Genomic DNA, 20,739 nt, shown 5'->3' on the forward strand with positions numbered 1-20,739 from the left:
GCTAATTAAAATAAGTGCTTTTTTCTCCTGCCCAACAATTTGCAAAACAGTCTAGCTGACCTAAAATAAACTTTCCTAGTCTTGGGGAAGTGTCTTGGAGAAGTGCCTGAATGTCATTTGAATAAATTGTTAAAATATTTCTTCCTAAAAATACTATCCACCACTGTACCTCTCCAATATTATCCACTATAGTTACTGAGTACAGTAATGATTGTATCTCTCAGTGCACATGCTTCAAGTCAATACTAATTACTTCTCTCTCAATGAACTGTAGACATCAATCTGCTCATTCTGCCTTCTATGTCAGCAGCAACAAGGTATACGAGAAGAATGCTGACATGACAAAAGAGCAAGTAACATCAGACATTCCTTACTTTAGTTTCCTGTTCTTATATACCAAACCATCTCAAGCACTCACCATTTGGAATTTCCATACTCGCTATTTTGGAAGGTGGTGACGAGCCCACAGAATTTTTAGCCACCACGCTGATGATGTAGTCATTCTTATCAAGCTGTATCTCTGCTTTGTGCTGAGGATCAGGGATTTCAGAAAGGGACTGTGTTTCCTCATCTGATGAACATGACACATTGTAGGAAAGTATTTTTCCATTAGCTTCATTAATGGGTAAAGGCTATGAAAAACAGACAAATTGTTACAAAAACCTGCAAAAGGTGACTATGACTAGGCAAAGTAATTGGGTTTAAACTGGATGGTATATTAACAATAACAAGGTTGGCCAGGCATGGTGACTCACACCTGTAATTCCAGCACTTAGGCCAAGGCAGGTAGATCACTTGAAGTCAGGAGCTCGAGACCAGCCTGGCCAACATGGTGAAACCCTGTCTCTCCCAAAAATACTAAAACTAGCCAGGTGTGGTGGTGAGCGCCTGTAATCCCAGCTACTTAAGAGGCTGAAGCAGGACAATCACTTGAACCCAGGAGGTGGAGGTTGCAGTGAGCCAAGATCGTGCCACTGTATTCTAGTCTGGGCAACAGAGTAAGACTCCATCTCAAAAACAAAAAACAACTAGTTACAAGGTAATATCAGAAAAGATGAAGCTGGCCAAGTGCGGTGGCTCACGCCTGTAATCCCAGCACTTTGGGAGGCCAAGGCGGGTGGATCATGAGGTCAGGAGTTCGAGACCAGCCTGACAAACATGATGAAACCCTGTCTCTACTAAAAATACAAAAACTAGCCAGGCACGGTGGCGCCTCAGGAGGCTGAGGCAGGAGAGTCACTTGAACCTGGGAGGTGGAGGTTGCAGGGAGCTGAGATCACGCCACTGCACTCCACACTGGCTGACAGAGCGAGACTCCAACTCAATAACAACAACAACAACAAAGAAGCTCTCAACAGTGTGAAACACAGATTCAAAATCCACTGAGACCTGGGTAAATCAGGAAAGAGACACTGAAGAAAAACTATACCTGCTATAAGCAGTAAGAGTACACAAAAATTTAAAAATTAAGTGAATAAAAAACAATATTTATCGCCACATTTTTCCGGAGCAAAACTTTTAAAACTATCCAGAAGCACTGCTCTACTTAGTAACAAACAAAACATTTTAAAAAACTATAGCATCATGGGTTTTTTCCTAAACATTTGTTTTCTCATTTTAAAGTATTATATGCCCACTACAGAAAATCTGGAAAATATATAGGAGTTAAAACTAGTAAAAATCTCCCATATTCCCACCTCTTAAGTAGTCTTTCATTTTGATATTTCTTTCAAGTTGTTTTTCTAGGTATAGATCTTCTATTAACATTGTTTTAATTACATTACACCATCTTACTTTTTACTTTTCCATAATGTACACTTGTCCATAATACAGTTATATACATTTTCATGGTTTTATATCTCATGTAGCACTTTTACCAGTGTACTTGAATGTCCCTTAAGTAAATGAAATTTAAGTTGTTCCTAATTTTTCACAATACTAAAACAAATATTTCAGTGAATTTTTTTGTGCCATGTTTTTTTCTTTTTCATAGAATTTAATATGAATTTCTAAAAGTGAACTTACTGGATAAAAAGATGAACATTCAAACCTCTTCATTTCTACTGAACTGCTTTTCACAGCAACTGCCTTAATTTATACACCAACGTATGGGGCTCTCTGGTCAAGACTGAGGATGATGTAATACTGCTAAAAACTCCACTCCAGCAGAGAGGTCTCTGGTGATGCTCCAAATGGCCTGCTCTAAGGGGCAGGTTTTAGTCCTAAGACTTACGGGCTTCTTGGGATACTCCAGACCACACACTGTTTGAAATGTCCTCCTCCCCCAGTTTCTCTAATTCTATTTTCTTCGCTTCTCCTGCCCCTCTAAACCTTCCCTATCTCCTCTGCTGGTTCCTCCTCCTCTGCTGCTTCTATGCACGCTGCTGTCACCTGGGCTCCAGCCCTGGCCCACTTTTCACCTTGCATCTCCAAGTGATCCCATTTATATGCTACTCAAACCTGTTTTCAGTGCCAACCTCTCCCCTAAGCTCCAGAGCCTTACATAGATCAAACTACCTACTGAACTCTACTCATGATATCCCAGTGGCATACCTTTTGAAAACTCACTATGACCAAAACAACATAATTTTCTACCCGAACACACTCCGACTTGGCAAATGGCAGCACCATCAGCATAGGTAATGAAGTTAGAATCTAAATCCTTTCAATATTTTTAGTCTTTACTTAAGTCTTCATCTAGTTTGAACAATATTCCAAACTTTCTCTGTATTGAAGTAAATTGTATAATCGTTGCTATATTATCATGAAATCTGACAGGCAACTGAGAGTAGCCAGGGGATTTTCTAATCAAGAGTGGATGTAACAGTCAAATACAATCTCAAAGCAATAGAACTCACAACGAACCTGCATGTACACTTCACTTTACTCAAAGCTGTATCGATGTCAAAAGTTTTTTTAAATAAAATTATGTTTTACATTCCATAACAAAATTCACTATTTAAAGGAATCCTATTATGACTGCTCGTGTAAAATCTAATATAGAAAACAACTGTTCATGTTTTTGATATTCATAAAATACTTAAAAATATAGCAACAAAAAATGTTCCAGCAGAGAAAAATTAGTAAAATATGCAATTCATATTTCATCTAAATGTTTTACAAAATCATACAAAACTTTAAAACTGGCATGTCATAATGCAATTTATTGAAGGGAAATATGTAAAATACATGAAATATATAAAAATTTAGTTTCCCATTCATAGAAGAAAAATGTAACAAACAGGATTCTAACCTATAGATTTCAACTGAAGTGAAGGAGATGGAATTCATGAAATCTTCAGGTCCTTTACAGGCCTTACAAGATCAAACTCGAGAAGGCTCAGATCTGACAGAGAAGATCCTCAAATGACTGTGGGGAGTTAGGAGTGATGAGGAATTTGGGTGGTTTAGGAACTAGGTTAAATTCTCACCAATATTGCACAAAAGCCAGTCTGGGAAGTTTCAGCTCCTTGATGACCCAAGTACCATATGTAAGTTAAGCGGTTTAGCGAAGTAATGTAAATGTTCATGGAAAAATTAGATATTTACCTTCCAATAGATTATTAAATTTTTTCCATCAGAACTCCACTCTCTCCAAGTGTCAGGCCCCTTTGAAGGAACTAAAAAGGAGATTTTAAAGTTAATATCTGAAGACACATACTATATGTATATGGTGCTTGGCATTTTTTTCCTAGGGTATTTGAAATTCTCAATAAAATGTGAAGCAGTTCAGTGGCTTCCACTTAGAAAACAGAGCAATGGAAAATCTAAGCTCTCAACAACTTTTGCAAAACACACGGCCCCTTCAAATGGGTGAAAATCTACCTGCCAGGCTGGCTGTACTGGTTCCCTGGGTTCCCCTCTGTCTCACATCCTCCCACTCCCTCACTTGGCCACATACTGGCTTCCTGGGTGTCCCTTAGATATGCCAAAGACATCTGCCTCAGGCTCTGCATCTTCTGTGTCCTCTATTCCTCTGCCTACAACTCTCTTCTCCTAGATAAAACAACATGGCATGCCTCCTCATCTTTATAACTCAGCTTGAGTATTACCTTATTAGTGAGGTCTTTTTTAACTACCCTATTTAAAACTGCAATTCCTTTCACCGCCACCCCCTCTTATCCCTCAGCCTTTATTCCCATCCTTTCCTCTCCTCTGTGGCATCTGTCACCACCTGATAAACTGATGTGTCTATGTCTTTGTGTGTGTGTACATATATACATATAGATGTGTATATATATAAATTTATTTCTAGTTCTGGATCCTACAAACTCCACAGGCAGAGATCTCTGTTTTATCTGCTGCTATATCCCTGCTAACTAGAACAATTCCAGACACATACAGGTTGAGTGTCCCTTATCCGAAATGCTTGGGAGCAAAAGTGCTTCAGATTTTGGATTTTTTCTAATTATAGAATATCTGCATACATATAATGAGATATCTTGGAGGATGGGATCCAAGAACACATAAAATTCATTTATGTTTCATATACACCTTATACACACAGCCTGAAGGTAATTTCATACAATATTTTAAATAATTCTGTGCATGGAACAAATTTGTGTTAAGTACTAGAGTGTGGAATTTTCCATTTGTGGTATCCTGGCGGTGCTCAAAAAGTTTTGGATCTTGGAGCATTTCAGATTTTCAGATTATGTATGCTTAATTTGTAATGCATACTCAGTAAATATTTGTTGAGTAAATTGATGCCTTCATCTTAATGAGGTGCAAATAAGATGTTTCCTCCTGGAGACAACAGTTCATTAACTGAAGGCAAAAACTCCTATTGTGGCTAGTCTCCAAAATGACCAATAATCCCTATGTGTGTGGTGCCCTCCCACACTGCATTAGGGTTGGCCTGTGTGACTAACAGTGTACAGCAGACATAATGGTATGTTACTTCTGATCTTAGATCATAAAAGACACTGTTCAGTCACCAGCTGTGGGAGGAACTGGCTGCCATGAGCACACTTAAGCAGGCCTAGAGAGAGGCCCACAAGGTGAGGAACTGAGGCCTCCAGCCTTTAGTCACATGAGTGAACCATCTTGAAAGTGGATCCTCTAGCCCCAATCAAGCCTCCAGTTCCCACCCACACTCCTGACTGCAGCCTCATGAAAGACTCCAAGTCAGAGATATCCAGCTAAACTGCTCCTGGATTTCTGACCCATAGAAATGGTAAGATAATAAATATCTGCTGTGTTAAGCCACTGAATTTTAGGGTAATTTGTGGCACAGCAATAGATAACTTATATCTTCCCTCTCTGTACTCATGCATAGCTTTCACTTTTGATGATACAAGTAATTCTTACATATATCACAAAGCGCCCTCATGTCTATTCTTCACATCTCTTCATGTGGAGAGGCAAAAATCTACATCAACATCTATCATTTATTTGTTTTGCTATTTCTTAATTTTTTTGGAGGAAGTATACATCTCCTATACCACATAATATAAATAAAACTCTTGCTATCTTTTGTTAAATGATTCCTAAAAAAACCTATTTCGGCCAGGCACAGTGGCTCATGCCTGTAATCTCAGCACTTTGGAAGGCCGAGGCGAGCACATCACAAGGTCAGGTGTTCGAGACCAGCCTGACCAACATGGTGAAACCCCATCTCTAGTAGAAATACAAAAATTAGCCAGGCGTGGTGGCGGGCCCCTATAATCCCAGCTACTCGGGAGGCCGAGGCAGGAGAATCGCTTGAACCCGGGAGGCGGAGGTTGCAGTGAGCCGAGATCGTGCCATTGCACTTCAGCCTGGTGACAGACTGAGACTCTGTCTCAAAAGAATAAAAAATTAAACCTATTTCTAAGTTTTTTTTTTTACACCTAACATCTGGTTTTTTCAAGGATAGAATATCATTCTGTCTTTGGAAATTATCATATTTAGAAAACCAGTTACCTGATTTTATAACTATCTTGACCTAGGTATACTATGGAAACTGAAATTCAAGACCTTTTAGCCACATCATTTCTCAGGTCTAGGTCATAAATAAAAACTAACAAATTCTCTTTTTTAGTAATTTTTTTTTAAACGCCAGTGAGTTAAAAGCTAATTAAAATTCCAAGCAGAAGAGAAAAGAATAGGAGAAAAATCATTCTATGCATTATTGTAATATGGTAATACGGTGGCAATCATACAGGAGCCCTGTCCTTTCACATAATTTATGCCAATCATTTTTCTATACTATGACAAAACTTCAAAAACTATCATTTAAAATATCTGTGATATTTTATTAGCAGGTACTACACAATTTATCTAACCATCCCCCACTTTTAAGGACTCTGATAACATTTTTTTTTTGTTTTTAATTTTGAGACAGAGTTTTGCTCTTGTTGCCCAGGCTGGGTGCAATGGCATGATCTCGGCTCACCGCAACCTCTGTCTCCCAGGTTCAAGCGATTCACTGCAGCATCAGCCTCCCGAGTAGTTGGGGTTACCAGCATGTACCACCATACCCAGCTAATTTTGTATTTTTAGTAGAGGCAGGGTTTCTCCATATTGGTCAGGCTGGTCTCGAACTCCCGACCTCAGGTGATCCACCCTCCTCGGCCTCCCAAAGTGCTGGAATTACAGGCATGACCCACTGCGCCCGGCCAACTTTTTCTTTTTAAAGAAGCTGAAAAACTTCAGGATACACAGTAATTATTAGCCATATATCACTTAGTTAACTTACTGGCTTCTGTGGTTAAATGTTGTTTTTTATTGCTCCATTTGCTCCATTTCCAGAAAGTTTCAGTAGAACAACGAATCCGAAAAGTATATACAGTGTATGGATTTAACTTGTCCAGAGCAACAAGATAACTTGAATTTTCTACTCCTTTGATTGTGACATTCCGCTATTAGAAAACAAATAAATATGTATGTATGTATATATTGTGTGTATGAGGAATATATATAAATATATATACACATACATACACTTTTGGTAAGAAAGCCTTCACATTTGTAACACAAACCGACAGAATCTCAATGAGTTTGTATATATAACACCCAAAGCAGTTTATCCACTGTAATATTTTAATTCTTATATACCTGCCAAGCCAATGAAATTATGCCCTGCAATAGTAATAAAAAATTGAGTTGTCTTTTTAATTCAAATACTGGCTCTAAGTAACAATGGTCAATTAAATTATCTAAAGGATTACATAATTTTGATAATCAGTCAAATGGCTAACGGTGATGCAACAAACCTTAACATGATTTAGTAATTTGAGATGACTGTGAGGAATAAATGTATTATTTGGATGATATCTGGAAGTTTCTTGGAGGCTGGCATTACCTTTTGTGCATCTTTGTTAATATGACACTTAGAACTTCTAGTATGATGCTAAACATGTAGCAAATATGAAACAAATACTTCCTTAAACTAAGTAAATACAGTTAAAATGAAACAATTCTAAACAAATTTGAAGACCTGCGTGTCTCACAAAAGCCTCTGAGCTCCTCAAAACATTACAAAGAAGCTTTTCAGATTATATTTCACAGTTGTGACTGATTTTCTAGACATCAGTAAATTTCCAAATGAATAGTTAAGTACACCTCATTTATTTTAGACTTACCACAAATTACAAGATAGTATAATATAAAAGTCAACCTAAATATTTAAAATGTGTTAAAAAGTCATGTTGTGACTTATAAGTACCAATTACAACTTGCTCCCACTGCCACACTTCACAGTTTTAAAAAATCACTTCTGCTGTCTGGTGCCAATTCATCCATTAATGATGCTAAAGGTTACAGCAAAAACTACTCATTCATTCACAAATTTACTGAGCACCAGCTATGTGCCAGGTACTATACTGCATCTGGGAACACTCTGAGGAATAAAAGTCAAATTTACAATTGTTTTTCAAATGATACAATGCTGTTATTACATGGATACTAATGTCTTTCTTGGTTCTTAGTAAATCTCTATAATAAATAATCTGAGAGCTTAAGCATATCAATTTGCTTAATTCTTTTTGAGAACTGTTTCATCCAAAATAATCACAAAGGAAGTCTTTAGGAGAATCTTACCTGTTCTTGTACTGTATTAGATTTCTTAATTTCAATTTGACATAAAAAATTAATCTTTGCAAAGTTGCCTGGTAAATGCCAAGAAAGTTTAACAGCTGTTGAATTAATATCCTTCACTTTGAATGAAGTAGGAGTATGGGGATAAACTGCAAATATAATTAAAGATTACTTTAAACATTTATTTAAAGGGGTAAGCTATCTTCTAATACGACAACATAAAAAACAAGGAGGCATCATTAGTGCTAACCAACAACATCCTACCCAGTATTTGTGGAATCGACAAACCTAATTTCTACTACTGACATCTTGCCAACATTTTTTTTTTTTTTTTTGAGACGGAGTCTCACTCTGTCGCCCGGGCTGGAGTACAGTGGCCGGATCTCAGCTCACTGCAAGCTCCGCCTCCCGGGTTTACGCCATTCTCCTGCCTCAGCCTCCCGAGTAGCTGGGACTACAGGCGCCCGCCACCTCGCCCGGCTAGTTTTTTGTATTTTTTTAGTAGAGACGGGGTTTCACTGTGTTAGCCAGGATGGTCTCGATCTCCTGGCCTCGTGATCCGCCCGTCTCGGCCTCCCAAAGTGCTGGGATTACAGGCTTGAGCCACCGCGCCCGGCCTCTTGCCAACATTTTTAAACAATCAATCATGTTCAAAGCTCTTCAATTAGTGTCAGGAATACTTAAAGGTAGTAAGATCACAGTATTTACCTTTAAGGAACTTCTAATTTACTTGGGGAATGACCAAAAAAAAGAAAAAAACAAAAAAGAAAGAAAAAAAGAAAGATAATAGGAATACAAATGCTAAGTTCTAAATGCATAATACAGATATTAACTACTTCGTACATGTAAGCACGGTAGGGTAAGTCTTACAGTGAAGATGGAACTTAAGATGAACTTTGCGGGAAGAATCAGACAAAAACTGGCCAAAAAAAAAAAAATGCAGAAAAGCATTTTAGGCAGAGATGGCAATAATGAAGGTACAGCGAGGCAAACTGCATATTACGTTGGTGATAGTGTGTATGCCCACTTGAATGGCGGGAAAGAATCACATGCAAAGTCAGGCTGAAATGGCAGAGGGCAGACAAATACATACAAATACTACCATGCCAGGATAAAATGTAGCCATGGTGACACTAGGAAAAATCCAGAAATCACAAAGATGACAGGAAAGAATAACTGATAAAAGTGACTTATACTTACAAATAAGGCAACAGGATCATCTACTAATCACTTGTGAGACTGTATGATACATGCCCTTGGTTTAGGCCCTTTCTCCCCTGCCTGAGTCTCTAAGAAAGGTCTAGGCCGTTGTTCAGTGTGCTGCAAGCCTGACATGGAGTGTTAATGCACATGGACTGTGGGAATGAATACCAAAAAGGCCAACCACATTTTATTTTTATTTGGAGCTATGTATTAATACGATTGGTAAAAACGCAGAAATCGTTAGTAATAAAAGGGACAAACTATTAATACATACAACAACATGGATGGCTTGTATTTAAAAAAAATGCCAACCTGCCTACTGTATGATTTCACTTATGTAACAGTCTCAAAATGACAAAACAACAGAGATGAAGAATAGATTCATTGTTGTCAAGGCACAGGGGATGCTGGAAGGGCAACATGAGCAAGCTCCTTTGTAGTGACAGGGCAGTTCTGTATCTTGCATGTGGTAGTGGTTACCTGAATCTATACATATAAATTGCACAGAACTACACACACACACACACGTACAAATGAATGCACATAAAAACTGAGCAAGGTCAGTAGTCCAATTAACAGTGTTTTAAGAGTGTCAATTCCCTGGTTCTGATATTGTACTAGAATTATATAAGATGACACCACTGAGGATAGCCAGAGGATGGGTTCACAAGGCTCTTATTATTGCAACTACCAGTGAGTCAACAATTACTTCAAAATAAAAGTTTTTAAAAATTGGGCAGAAGATATTTCAGAAATCAAGAATTATCAGAAACAGCTACTTACAGTTTATTTGTAAATTACTAATTCAAGTATTTAAACTCAATAAAATAGTAAAACTTGAAATTATACATTTAAAGTTTTTATAAATATATGAAATTAAGTAACTATAAAGAAAATAATCAGCAAAAAGTAATCTCCATAAGTATTTTTCATTAACCAAAGCATTTCACCACTTCTAAAGTTATTTTTAAGACATTAGTTTATTTATAGCTTACCTTTTTCAGTTATATTAACTAAAATTGTTGATTCTGATCGACCCAGAGGATTGTGGGCATTCAAAGTAAAATTATATATTTCTTGATTTGGAAGCATTTGAAAGAATAATTGATAGCTTCCATTTGTAGGTGCTTCAGCTCTTTTAAATCTAACATATTTTCCTGAAAAACTGTTAATTAAAAAAAAAAAATTTCAAAATGGCAAGAGATAAATATTGCAGGAAAAAATAAGCAAATTTGTAATACTTAATTTGTATAAAAAGTTTAAATTTCTAATTAGAGGCATATTACATACTCAGAGAAGAAAATGTACATGATACAGAAAATAGAAGAAAATAATCAGCTGTAAGTTTACTACCCAGAAACAGTCTCTGTTCATATTCAAGTGTTCTTCATTCTAAGCTTCTTAAAAGAGGAGACATGAAATTGAGTGTACATGTGGCTGAACTGCAGTACGTATAAGTGTAATTTTATACAGCATATTTGGTTTTATACCTTGCTTGTAACATAAATGACCTAGTGCACTTCCCTATGTCATTTAACATGTACCTCCAATGTACTCCTTGCTATCTGACATCCTTTCCCAATTATCATTACCTTTCAAGTAAAGTGTAACTTGTAGCACGTGGGCCCACCAATGCTGTCGCCCTTCCTGGATTCCAACTACATAGAATTTCTTTTAAATCATGTGTCTCACAATTCAGTTGTTGAGGAGTATCTGGTGGATCTAACAAAAAAAAAGAAAAAAAATCTAGGTACTTATGATTACATATATTTTCCCTGAAAACATAATATTTTATAAATGTTAATGCTTTCCACAATTTCCTAAAAAACGAAATAATTTACTATTTACATTTTACTTTTGAACAATGCAGGAATGTCTTGTCAGAGTTCATATTACATTAGAATTGACAGATTAAAATATACTGAAAAATGACTCTTAGCTCATTTGGAAACTCCCTATAGCAACTTCAAAGATCAATTACCACTTTTTCCCCTTAATCCTATTTCAGAGTCTACCAAATCTCTCAAAGAAACCTGTGTCTAATATGTTAAGTCAGAAAAATCTATAGGTTAAAAAGTATTATCACCTATCATCAATATACTGTGATTTGAAAAGAAATACCAAAACATACTGAAAATCAGTAAGTCATGCTACATGTTTCAGAGTTCTAAAATACATTATAAGTACCGTTATTTAGAAAACTCTTGGTAAAATCCTGCGTCTCCATATTCAAACTGACTGCAGCTCTTTCGTTGTTTTTCTCTTTATCAAAACTGTTCTCCTTGGCTTTAAGGCAGGACTAGAAAAATTAATTTTTTTTTTTTTTTTTTTAAGATGAGACCTTCAAAGTGATAAACGAGCTGGGCGCAGCGGCTCATGTCTGTAATCCCAGCTCTGGGAGGCCGAGGCAGGCAGATCACTTGAGGTCAGGAGCTTGAGACCAGCCTGGCAAACATGGTGAAACCCCATCTCCACTAAAAATACAAAAATTAGCCGGGTGTGGTAGGGGGTGCCTGAAGTCCCAGCTACTTGGGAGGCTGAGGCAGAGGAACTGCTTGAACCTGGGAGGTGGAGGTTGCATTGAACCCAGACTGTGCGAGAGAGTGAGATACTCCATCTCAAAAAAAAAAAAAAAAAAAAGTGATAAATGAAAATTCTGCAGTCTGACACTGTTTATTATAGAAATATTTCTGTAATCATGTTTAACCATACACATATAGAAACTGGTATTTCCTCTGTCATATTTATCCAAACTATCTTTCACTTTCGGTAAAAGTTCTTTTTTAAAAAAACTGCTTGTTTAAAAATTCTGTAAAATGTTTTTTTCACAAACTTGAATTAAAAAAAAAACTACTTAGTTTATCAAGCAAAACTTAGAAAATTTTATACCTTCTCCAGAGATGAGGAAAACATCCTTCAGTGATATTTTAGGTAACATTAAGAGGATTAATGAGTGTTTATATGAGAGTTTAACAATTAGATAAGTAAACAAACACTGACATATTTATTCTGAAAATTGTTTTAAATCTAAGGCCAAATATTCAGTCACTCTATTAAAACCACATACCAAAAATTTGGAATATATTTAAAATGCTGGTTATTTTAGGGTTTGGCAGATATTAAGTTGAAATATTAAAATCTAAACAACAAGAGCAAATAAGAGATAAATAGAAGGACAGACAGAAGGGGAAAAATTTGAGAGGACAGTATTTGAAATGTACTAATTTTCTTTTCAAAGAAATTGACTTATAAAATAATCAACTGAAGTTAGGTTAAAAGCTAGGTATACATCAACTACATTTTTATGTACCAGTCAATAGAAAGTGCAATTTAAAAAACAAAGTCATTTTTAATATTACCAGAAAACACCAAGCACTAGGAAAAAATTTACCAAAAGACCAAAAGACATAAAAACCTCATATTAAGATGAATTAAAGAAGACCCAAGTAAATGTAGGGATATACCATGTTCACAGTTTGGAAGATGCAAATATTGTAAGAATGAAAATTCTCCTAAATTGATCCATGGATTTAACGTAATCCCAATCAAAATTCCAGCAGGGTAGGTGTACGAGTACACAGACGTGTATGTAGGGAAAAACTAATAAGCTGATTCTAAATTTCTTTTCAGTATTTTCAGTAAATGGTGGCTTAACAGGATATCCATAAAGAAAAGGAAATAAATGAATCCTGATATCTAACTCACGAAATAACCTGTTCTTATAAATTTCCTAAAAGTTCCCTCTGAAGGGAGATGTTACTGCTGCTCAACAAATATTGTACAATATTTCAACCTCCAAACGTTATAAATGAAGGTTAAATTATAAATTAAATCAGCTTGTTCTATCACTATGATAAAAGATTACAACACTGTCTGAAATAACAGAAATGGAAACAGTGCATAGTCTCATCTTTTAAGTTTTAATTTCTTTTTTCATACTTTTAAGTAATAGCTCATTTTTGGTATTGCACATGAAGCAACTTCACCACATATACCACTGGGTCTCAACTTAGACTCCAAGACTATTTGTGAAAAATGCTGCACGTAATTTCCTAACATTCCATTAAGAAGGAAAATATGATTTCCAGGATTTAAATTTGAATGTAACCTTGCTTTCACTTGAATTCCAAATGCATTACTGAGAAGACAAAGAGAGTCAGATTACAGCCATCAAGGTGAGATGAGCACCTAAGCCTGGCTATTCCTTTGGGAACACACCAGTATCTGAATGAAATTCATCAAGAAGTACTGTATAAGTAAACAAGAGAGCTGCTGATCTAGACCACAGCTGAGAATCATTAAAAAGAAAAAGAAAAGAAAAAGAAAAAGCACTAAGCAATCAAAAGAAATACCATAAAATCTAGTTAATCTATCTTACACACTTTATTCATATGACCTATAGACTAAAATCCCAGACTTCTAATTCAGCATGCAGGGAGGAAGGGACTCACTGATAAAGCTGTCAGTGACACCAAAACGTTACGGTTGCTACAAGGAAGGGAGGCAGAAAAACTCTAAAATTGAGACCTCAAAGTTCTAAATGTTTATCTGTGGACATTCAACACAAGCCAAATGGGCAGGGCAGCCCACAACAAACAACTACTTCTGGAAATACCATGGAATTTTAGACTGTGGGGTGATCATGTTAATACAGACACCTCGAATGATAGAGCATACATCATATACAGAACGCAGTGGGAGAGTACATTTCCCCTCACCCATGTCCTCCTGCCAGCCTGTTCTTCTCAAACCTAATAGTTAAAAGCTGGAGAAGATATGTTATGCTACTGAAATATTTTGTGTAAAATTGCTATAATTTCTTTAATTTAGATATTTTAAAAAAGGTATACTTTAACTGGAAAATTAATTCACATAATATCTAAACAATGCAGGGTTAAGAAATATTATATACTATCCTTGACTTAACAAAGTTGTTAACTAAGAATTTAAACTAAACATTAGAAGCTAGATGTTTCAAATCTGATTACAAAACCAACAAATTATACAGATACAGGTTATGTACAAAACAAGCTTGCAATTCATTTTAAAACAAGCAAATATTCTAGTGCCTCCTTTGTATATAGCCTTTATATTAAAGAACAAAGAAATGAGAAAGAAACAGAATCACTCCCCACACCTCCCACTCCAGAAGAAGAATTAAGGGTTTCAAGGAGGACCAAAACAGGCTAATATGAATTCTCTCTTTAAAATCATATACTTACATCCAGCAAAAATAACAGTTCCAAATATGTTATCTTCGGTTGTAAAAACCACATTTGTTCCACTACTTGCAGAAACAGAAATATTATGAATCTTGATTGCAACATTTTCCCCATCAAGATGGATCAAGGGGCAGTTTGTATGGCCAATCAGTGCTGATAACACTTTTTCTTGACTTACACAACAAAATGTTATGTCTGAGCCTACAAGTATCACTTTATCTTGAGGAAAAACCTTAGTCTGAGAATCAGGCATCCCTAGAAAGAAAAAGAGGAATTATCAACATTTTATACAGAAGTCTTTTACATAAACTTTTCTATATTTTAAGACTTTTTTTTTCATAAGATGACTTTTAAAATAGCCCAGTATATACACTACAAACTGTTACGTACTTTGGATGGTCCAAAGATAAGGTGTGTTCCACAGGTTTTGTAGCAGCAAGATATGTACAAGAAATTTTTAAAAAGTGTATGTGGTTTTATTTACTTATGAAGGGATAATGGTGAGAAAGCAGAAGCAGATTATAGGTCAATATCTAAACTTAATGTCATAGGTTTATATCTAAGAAGTCTAAGGGTTGAAATTCCGTGGGTTTATATATACATGCGAACAATCCACGCCCTCCAAAAATCACTAAATAATTCCATTCCTTTTATTCAATGTATTTAGGGCATATGTCTTACTTTCCATTGGCCTAAATATATGCCCAAGTACCCCACATCCTAAAAAACAATTTTCTTTCATCTAGTCCCCTTCCTTCCTCTAATTCTTTTCTCCATAGAGAGATCTCTCTCTACAATGATTACCAGCCTTTTCAGGATTTCATTTTATGGTCAACAATTTTCCAGGCCCCCCATCCAAACTGCCAACATTCTCCCTATGTATCAGTTTTACTTAATGTACGGATGGTTTTTGTTATGCTTGCAGATCCCCGTGTTCCTGGCAATAACTATGCAGCCTCTAGGGATCTGCTCTGTGAGCCAGAAATTGGGAACTATTTTTTTTTTAAATAGATTTCATCTCAGTATCATCTATACACAATTTTTAATGCTCTTCACTTCCTACGACAGTGATTTTCAAACCTGGATGTTTATCCAACCACTCAGAAAGTTCTTTCAAAATACAGATTCCTGAAGCCTATCTCAGACTTTTAGATCAAAATCTCCAGGGATGGTGGGCTTAGATGCTCCCAGGTAATCCTCATGCAGCTGAGTGAGGTTATGAGAACTGAAAGCTTAAACTAAATCTTACTCTTAAGTAAGACTAATTTAATTCATTTGAAACAAAAATTCTTTAAATATAAGCTTACAAGAAATGTTCTTCACAGGGCTCCAGTCACTCCACTCTTTGCGACCAGAAAAATGAAGACTGTCAATGTAGCATCTAATTTCCACAAAATGAATGGCACACTCCAAGGGCATATCTGAGGCCCAACTCCAGTGATGAAGTGTATCTTTGCCATTCAGAGTTGTGTTGTGGGTCACCTAAAAATGAACACAAACAAAAAACTCTATTTCCAAGTAGCAATATGTTTTGCTCTCCTTTAGAATTAAAAGACACAATAGATTCTATATAGTCATCAGCTAAGTTTATGGTTTGTCCTTTAATACAACTGAGTTTGTGTAAGGTGTAATAGCAGAGTAACAATAATCATGATTCATTTTTGTTTACTTCTTCAACTTTAGGCCCTAACGTATTATATAAGATGTTGCTATTCATTGAAACATTCAATTTGGTACGCAAGAAAATACAGGTTGGGTATCCCTTGGGACCACAAATGTGTTGGATTTCGGACCTTTTCAGATTGCATTATATACTTCTCAGATGAGCATCTCTAATCTAAAAATCTAAAATCTGCCTGGGCACGGTGGCTCACACCTGTAATTTACCCAGCACTTTGGGAGGCTGAGACTGGCAGATCCCTTGAGCCCAGGAGTACAAGACCAGCCTGGACAATATGGTGAAACCTCATCTCTACAAAAATAAAAAATAAAAAATAAAAAAATAAAATTAGCCAGGCATGCTGGTTTGTGCCTGTAGTCCCAGCAACTCAGGAGGCTGAGGTGGGAAGGTCTATTGAGCCTGGAAAGTCAAGGCTGCAGTGAGCTGAGATCATGCTACTGCACTCCAGCCTGGGTGGCAGAATGATATCCTGTCTAAAAACAACAACAAATAAATAAAATAACAAAAATCCCAAATCTGAAATGCTCCAGTGAGCATTTCCTTTGAGCATCATGGTGGGGCTCAGAAAGTTTTGAATTTTGAAACACTTTGAATTTTGGATTTTCAGATAAGGGATGCTCAACCTGTATACCATTGCCTAATGATCTAAATTTTTCATGGAGTAAAAGTAATGAATGGGGTTGTACTTTCAAAAGTTTAAGTCAAGGAGAGGAGCAGCATTTCAATAAAATAGTTTAAGACTAGATTTGTTTTTTATGTAAGTATTCTATATATTTACTTTTATTTTTAAATAGAAGTTCAAATATGTATGTTATACTAATACAAAATATTATCAATTGTAAGAAATGAGCAAGATTTCAATAAAATATTGAGGTGCTATAAAAGATAACTTGGGACTTCTAGGTAAACACAATAAACAAATATTTCCTTCTCCCTTACCTCCTGAAATCACTTCAAAGTAGGAGTAAACAGATTTTTTTAAAAGGTGTGAATGGACAAATACAAAATATAGGAGATAAAGCAACATCACTAAAATCTGGAAGCTGGAAAGCAAATGGATAATGGTAACTGATGTAGAAGACCTGAGAAAACGCAATCTTAAGCATCCAATGGGAAATACAGGAAACCAGCTTGCTTCTATTACAGAAACGCCAAAGGGCTCAGTGAGTGGCTGTCCCAGGCTTCCCTGGAAATAAAGAGCTCAAAACAGCAGGATTGCTTGAAAGTCGTTTGAAGGTATGTTGGCTACCCAGATCCCTTCCTATACTCCACGCTATCGAAGGACTACCTTTGTTTACCTTGGCAGAAAAATAAAGATACATGTTCTGGAAGAGTAAAACAGAATATCTTTGGATTGAAGAATTTTAGGAAGAGATGAAAATGGGGACTATCATTCCAAAAACAGGGGGATTGCTAACCTATGCCTTCTTCCTCTGCTCAGCTCCCAGGATACTGGTTTGCCAGATTAATCCTCACCAGGTAATAGTCTAAATGAACTTTTCTAAGTCACATGAACAGGTCAAGATAAAATACCTAAAATAAAATTTGGTGTTTGCCACCTGCATAGCCCATCCTCATCACTCTAGAGGGAGGGCCCTCATCAACAAGTCCTATCCAGAGAAACCAAAGTTCCAATTAGATTAAAAAAAATTTTTTAAGAGCCCCTCACTTAACTATGAGCAGCAACCAGGATGACCAGAAAGTGTACAAGAAATTCTAATGTGAAAGTCAATGACCAAAAAGAAAAGAAAAAGAAAAAAATGTGAGGAAACAGGGCATGCAGAAAAAAATTTTTAATCATTAGCATCCTCAGAGATAAGATATTGCATCCATGAAACAAAAACTGTATACATTAAAAAAATCCTTTCTTTCAAAGGATCTTCTATAAATTAATAAACATATGAATAGAAATTCAATAGCAAGATGCAAAATTCAGTTTAGAAGAAATTTCTCAGAAAATAGAAAATACATAGAAAACAAGAAAGATACAAACAATCAGAGGATTGTTGTGGAAGGTTCACGAAGAACAGTTCTTTAAAAAAAAAAAAAAAAAAAAAAAAGGGAGAAGAGAGAAGGACAAATCAAAGAAATAAAACAAGAAATTCCCAAGCTGACACACATGCGTTTTTAGACTGACAGGAGTCCAATGAGTCTCTAGCACAACAGATAAAGATAGATCCACACTAAGAAACAATGGAATCATACCTTCAAAATCTTGACAAAATTTCCCAACCTATAATTTTTACCCAGTTAAACTAGTAATCATGCACGAGTGCAGAACAGACATTTTCATAAATGTGGTATCTCCATGTATTCATTTGGTAAGCATTTTACACTCTGCCCAGTAATGTATGATATGAAAGTTCCAGTTCCTCTGCAACTTCTCAGTATTAGTAATTGACAAGCTTTTAAATTTTTTAAATAATTAAAAGAATAAATTATATTTGCAAGTGAGCTGTTACAGACAGCAGAGAATATCTACAATAGCAAGTAACTACTGGAATACAGTTGGCTCCCCTCTATTCATCGCTCCCATCTGTGGGATCAACCAACTGTGGATCAAAAATACTTGGAAAAAAATTCGCATCTGTGCTAAACATGCGCAGACATTTCTTGTCCTTATTCCTTAAACAATATAGTATAACAACTACTTACACAACGTTTACATTGTATTAGGTATTACAAATAATCTAAAGAGGGTTTAAAATATACAAGAGGATGCCCGTAGACTATATGCAAACACCACACCATTTTACATCAGGAACTTGAACATCTTTGAATTCTGGTATCTAAGGGAGGTCTGGAAGCAATCCCCCAAAAGATATCAAGGGACAAGTGCATATGCTTCCACAAAAATGAAGAAATAAGAAAAAAACTGGAGATTTAGCAAAAAGAAGACCCATCTTAAGACAAACTTGTAGGAAATACCCTAGATGATGGAGACCCCTTGGACCACAGCTTCCTAAGGAATGTGTTGAAAGATACTGAGGTCTATCTTGAGTGAGCTATAAATATATCTAGGTATTAATCCATTCAAACCTAGAACTGATAGGTAGGGGTTGAGGCTACTGGACCCTCTGTGATGCCTCTGGCCACAAGCGGTCTCGGCTATTTTACCACACTCTGTGCTATACAAATATTATCAGTGTCTGTGTGAAACCTTCTGTGAATAAGGTTGGGAAGCCAGTCAGAAGGCCCTCAGAGAGATTTATTCGCAAAGATAAAACTGATAAAGTACTTCGTATATTTGAAAATTGCAAGGAGATCTACACTGCCTGCAAAGAATTTAGGATTAAAGTGATGAAGCAGAGAAATAAAAAAACAAGATAATATAAGGAGTGGACAAAAAAATGTGGATATTTTTTATAGGCCATAATACAAATGATGAATACTGTTCTACCAAAAATTATCATAGATTCCACTGGAAAAAGATAGGAAAATGGCAGGCTGCAGGGAGAAGGAGTCAGAGGGAGGAGCAGAAAGAGATAAGGCGGTGGGGTTAGAGGAGAAAAGGGAGGGGGGCTGCTATAAAGAAATAGCAACATAAGCATGCTATTTGGAGAAATGAAGATAAATAATGAAAGGGATCAGTTAAAAGAGTTGAAACAGGTTGTTTCCAGGGAAAGTCAAGGAGGAGTATTTGTGTGGGGGCAGCAGTGCCTAGTGAGCTCTTCCCGGTGTGCGCAGCACACAGCTCCCACTGCTGGACACAGAGACCATGCACAGACAAGTGCCTCACAAATCGAACATGAATACAAAGCATTCTTGATTTTTAAATTTTAAAATAATAGCTTTATTACAAAATAATAGAATTAAAACATCATAAAATGATTACAAGCAATTTTGTCTTAAATACTAACATTAATAACATACTATTAATAAAAATGTCCTGGGGCATTTTCCCTTTACAGTTCTAAAGAAATGTGTTCTTTCTCATTGCTTCTTGCTATTATTTTCCCAAACAAATTTTTTCCCAAAAGTAGGGAATTACTGTCTTGTCATTGGCTGACTTACGCATGTTGTAGAATGAGCTATATGGTTTTAGCATAACAGTCCCTTCATTTAAGTCTGATTTCACTCACATTTCAGAGTGTCCCTCTTTAATTCTAGTATTCTCTAGTTAGTTCCTCCTCAAGTTACCTTAAAAATAAAAAAGCCTTGTCCCTATCCATCTGACAAAGGGCTAATATCCAGAATCTACAAGGAACTTAAACAAATTTACAAGAAAAAAATCAAACAACCCCATCAAAAAGTGGGCAAAGGATATGAACAGACAGTTCTCAAAAGAAGACATTTATGTGGCCAATAACAAAAAGCTCATCATCACTTGTCATTAGAGAAATGCAAATCAAAACCACAATGAGATACCATTTCATGCCAGTTAGAATGGCGATCATTAAAAAGTCTGGAAACAACAGATGCTGGAGAGGATATGGAGAAATAAGAATGCTTTTACACTGTCGGTGCAAGGGTAAATTAGTTCAACCATTGTGGAAGACAGTGTGATGATTCCTCAAGGATCTAGAAGCAGAAATACCATTTGACCCAGCAATCTCATTACTGGCTATATACCCAAAGGATTATAGATCATTCTACTATAAAGACACGTGCACA

General features: G+C 36.1%; 1 protein-coding gene across 1 annotated transcript in view; it reads right to left on the minus strand.

The window, feature by feature from the left end:
- The window catches only part of LIFR (leukemia inhibitory factor receptor alpha), a 119,089-nt gene that overhangs the window by 22,661 nt on the left and 75,689 nt on the right, over window positions 1-20,739 (minus strand). The window contains exons 6-13 of the mRNA XM_011966107.1: window positions 15,752-15,926; window positions 14,445-14,699; window positions 10,815-10,944; window positions 10,218-10,387; window positions 8,023-8,168; window positions 6,680-6,842; window positions 3,550-3,620; window positions 419-632 (exon numbers count right to left, since the gene is read on the minus strand). Of these exons, the coding sequence (XP_011821497.1) occupies window positions 419-632; window positions 3,550-3,620; window positions 6,680-6,842; window positions 8,023-8,168; window positions 10,218-10,387; window positions 10,815-10,944; window positions 14,445-14,699; window positions 15,752-15,926 (1,324 nt within the window). The remainder of the gene's footprint in view (window positions 1-418; window positions 633-3,549; window positions 3,621-6,679; window positions 6,843-8,022; window positions 8,169-10,217; window positions 10,388-10,814; window positions 10,945-14,444; window positions 14,700-15,751; window positions 15,927-20,739) is intronic.

This window comes from Mandrillus leucophaeus, unplaced genomic scaffold (assembly GCF_000951045.1).
Source record: "Mandrillus leucophaeus isolate KB7577 unplaced genomic scaffold, Mleu.le_1.0 Scaffold119, whole genome shotgun sequence".
Classification (NCBI taxonomy): domain Eukaryota; kingdom Metazoa; phylum Chordata; class Mammalia; order Primates; family Cercopithecidae; genus Mandrillus; species Mandrillus leucophaeus.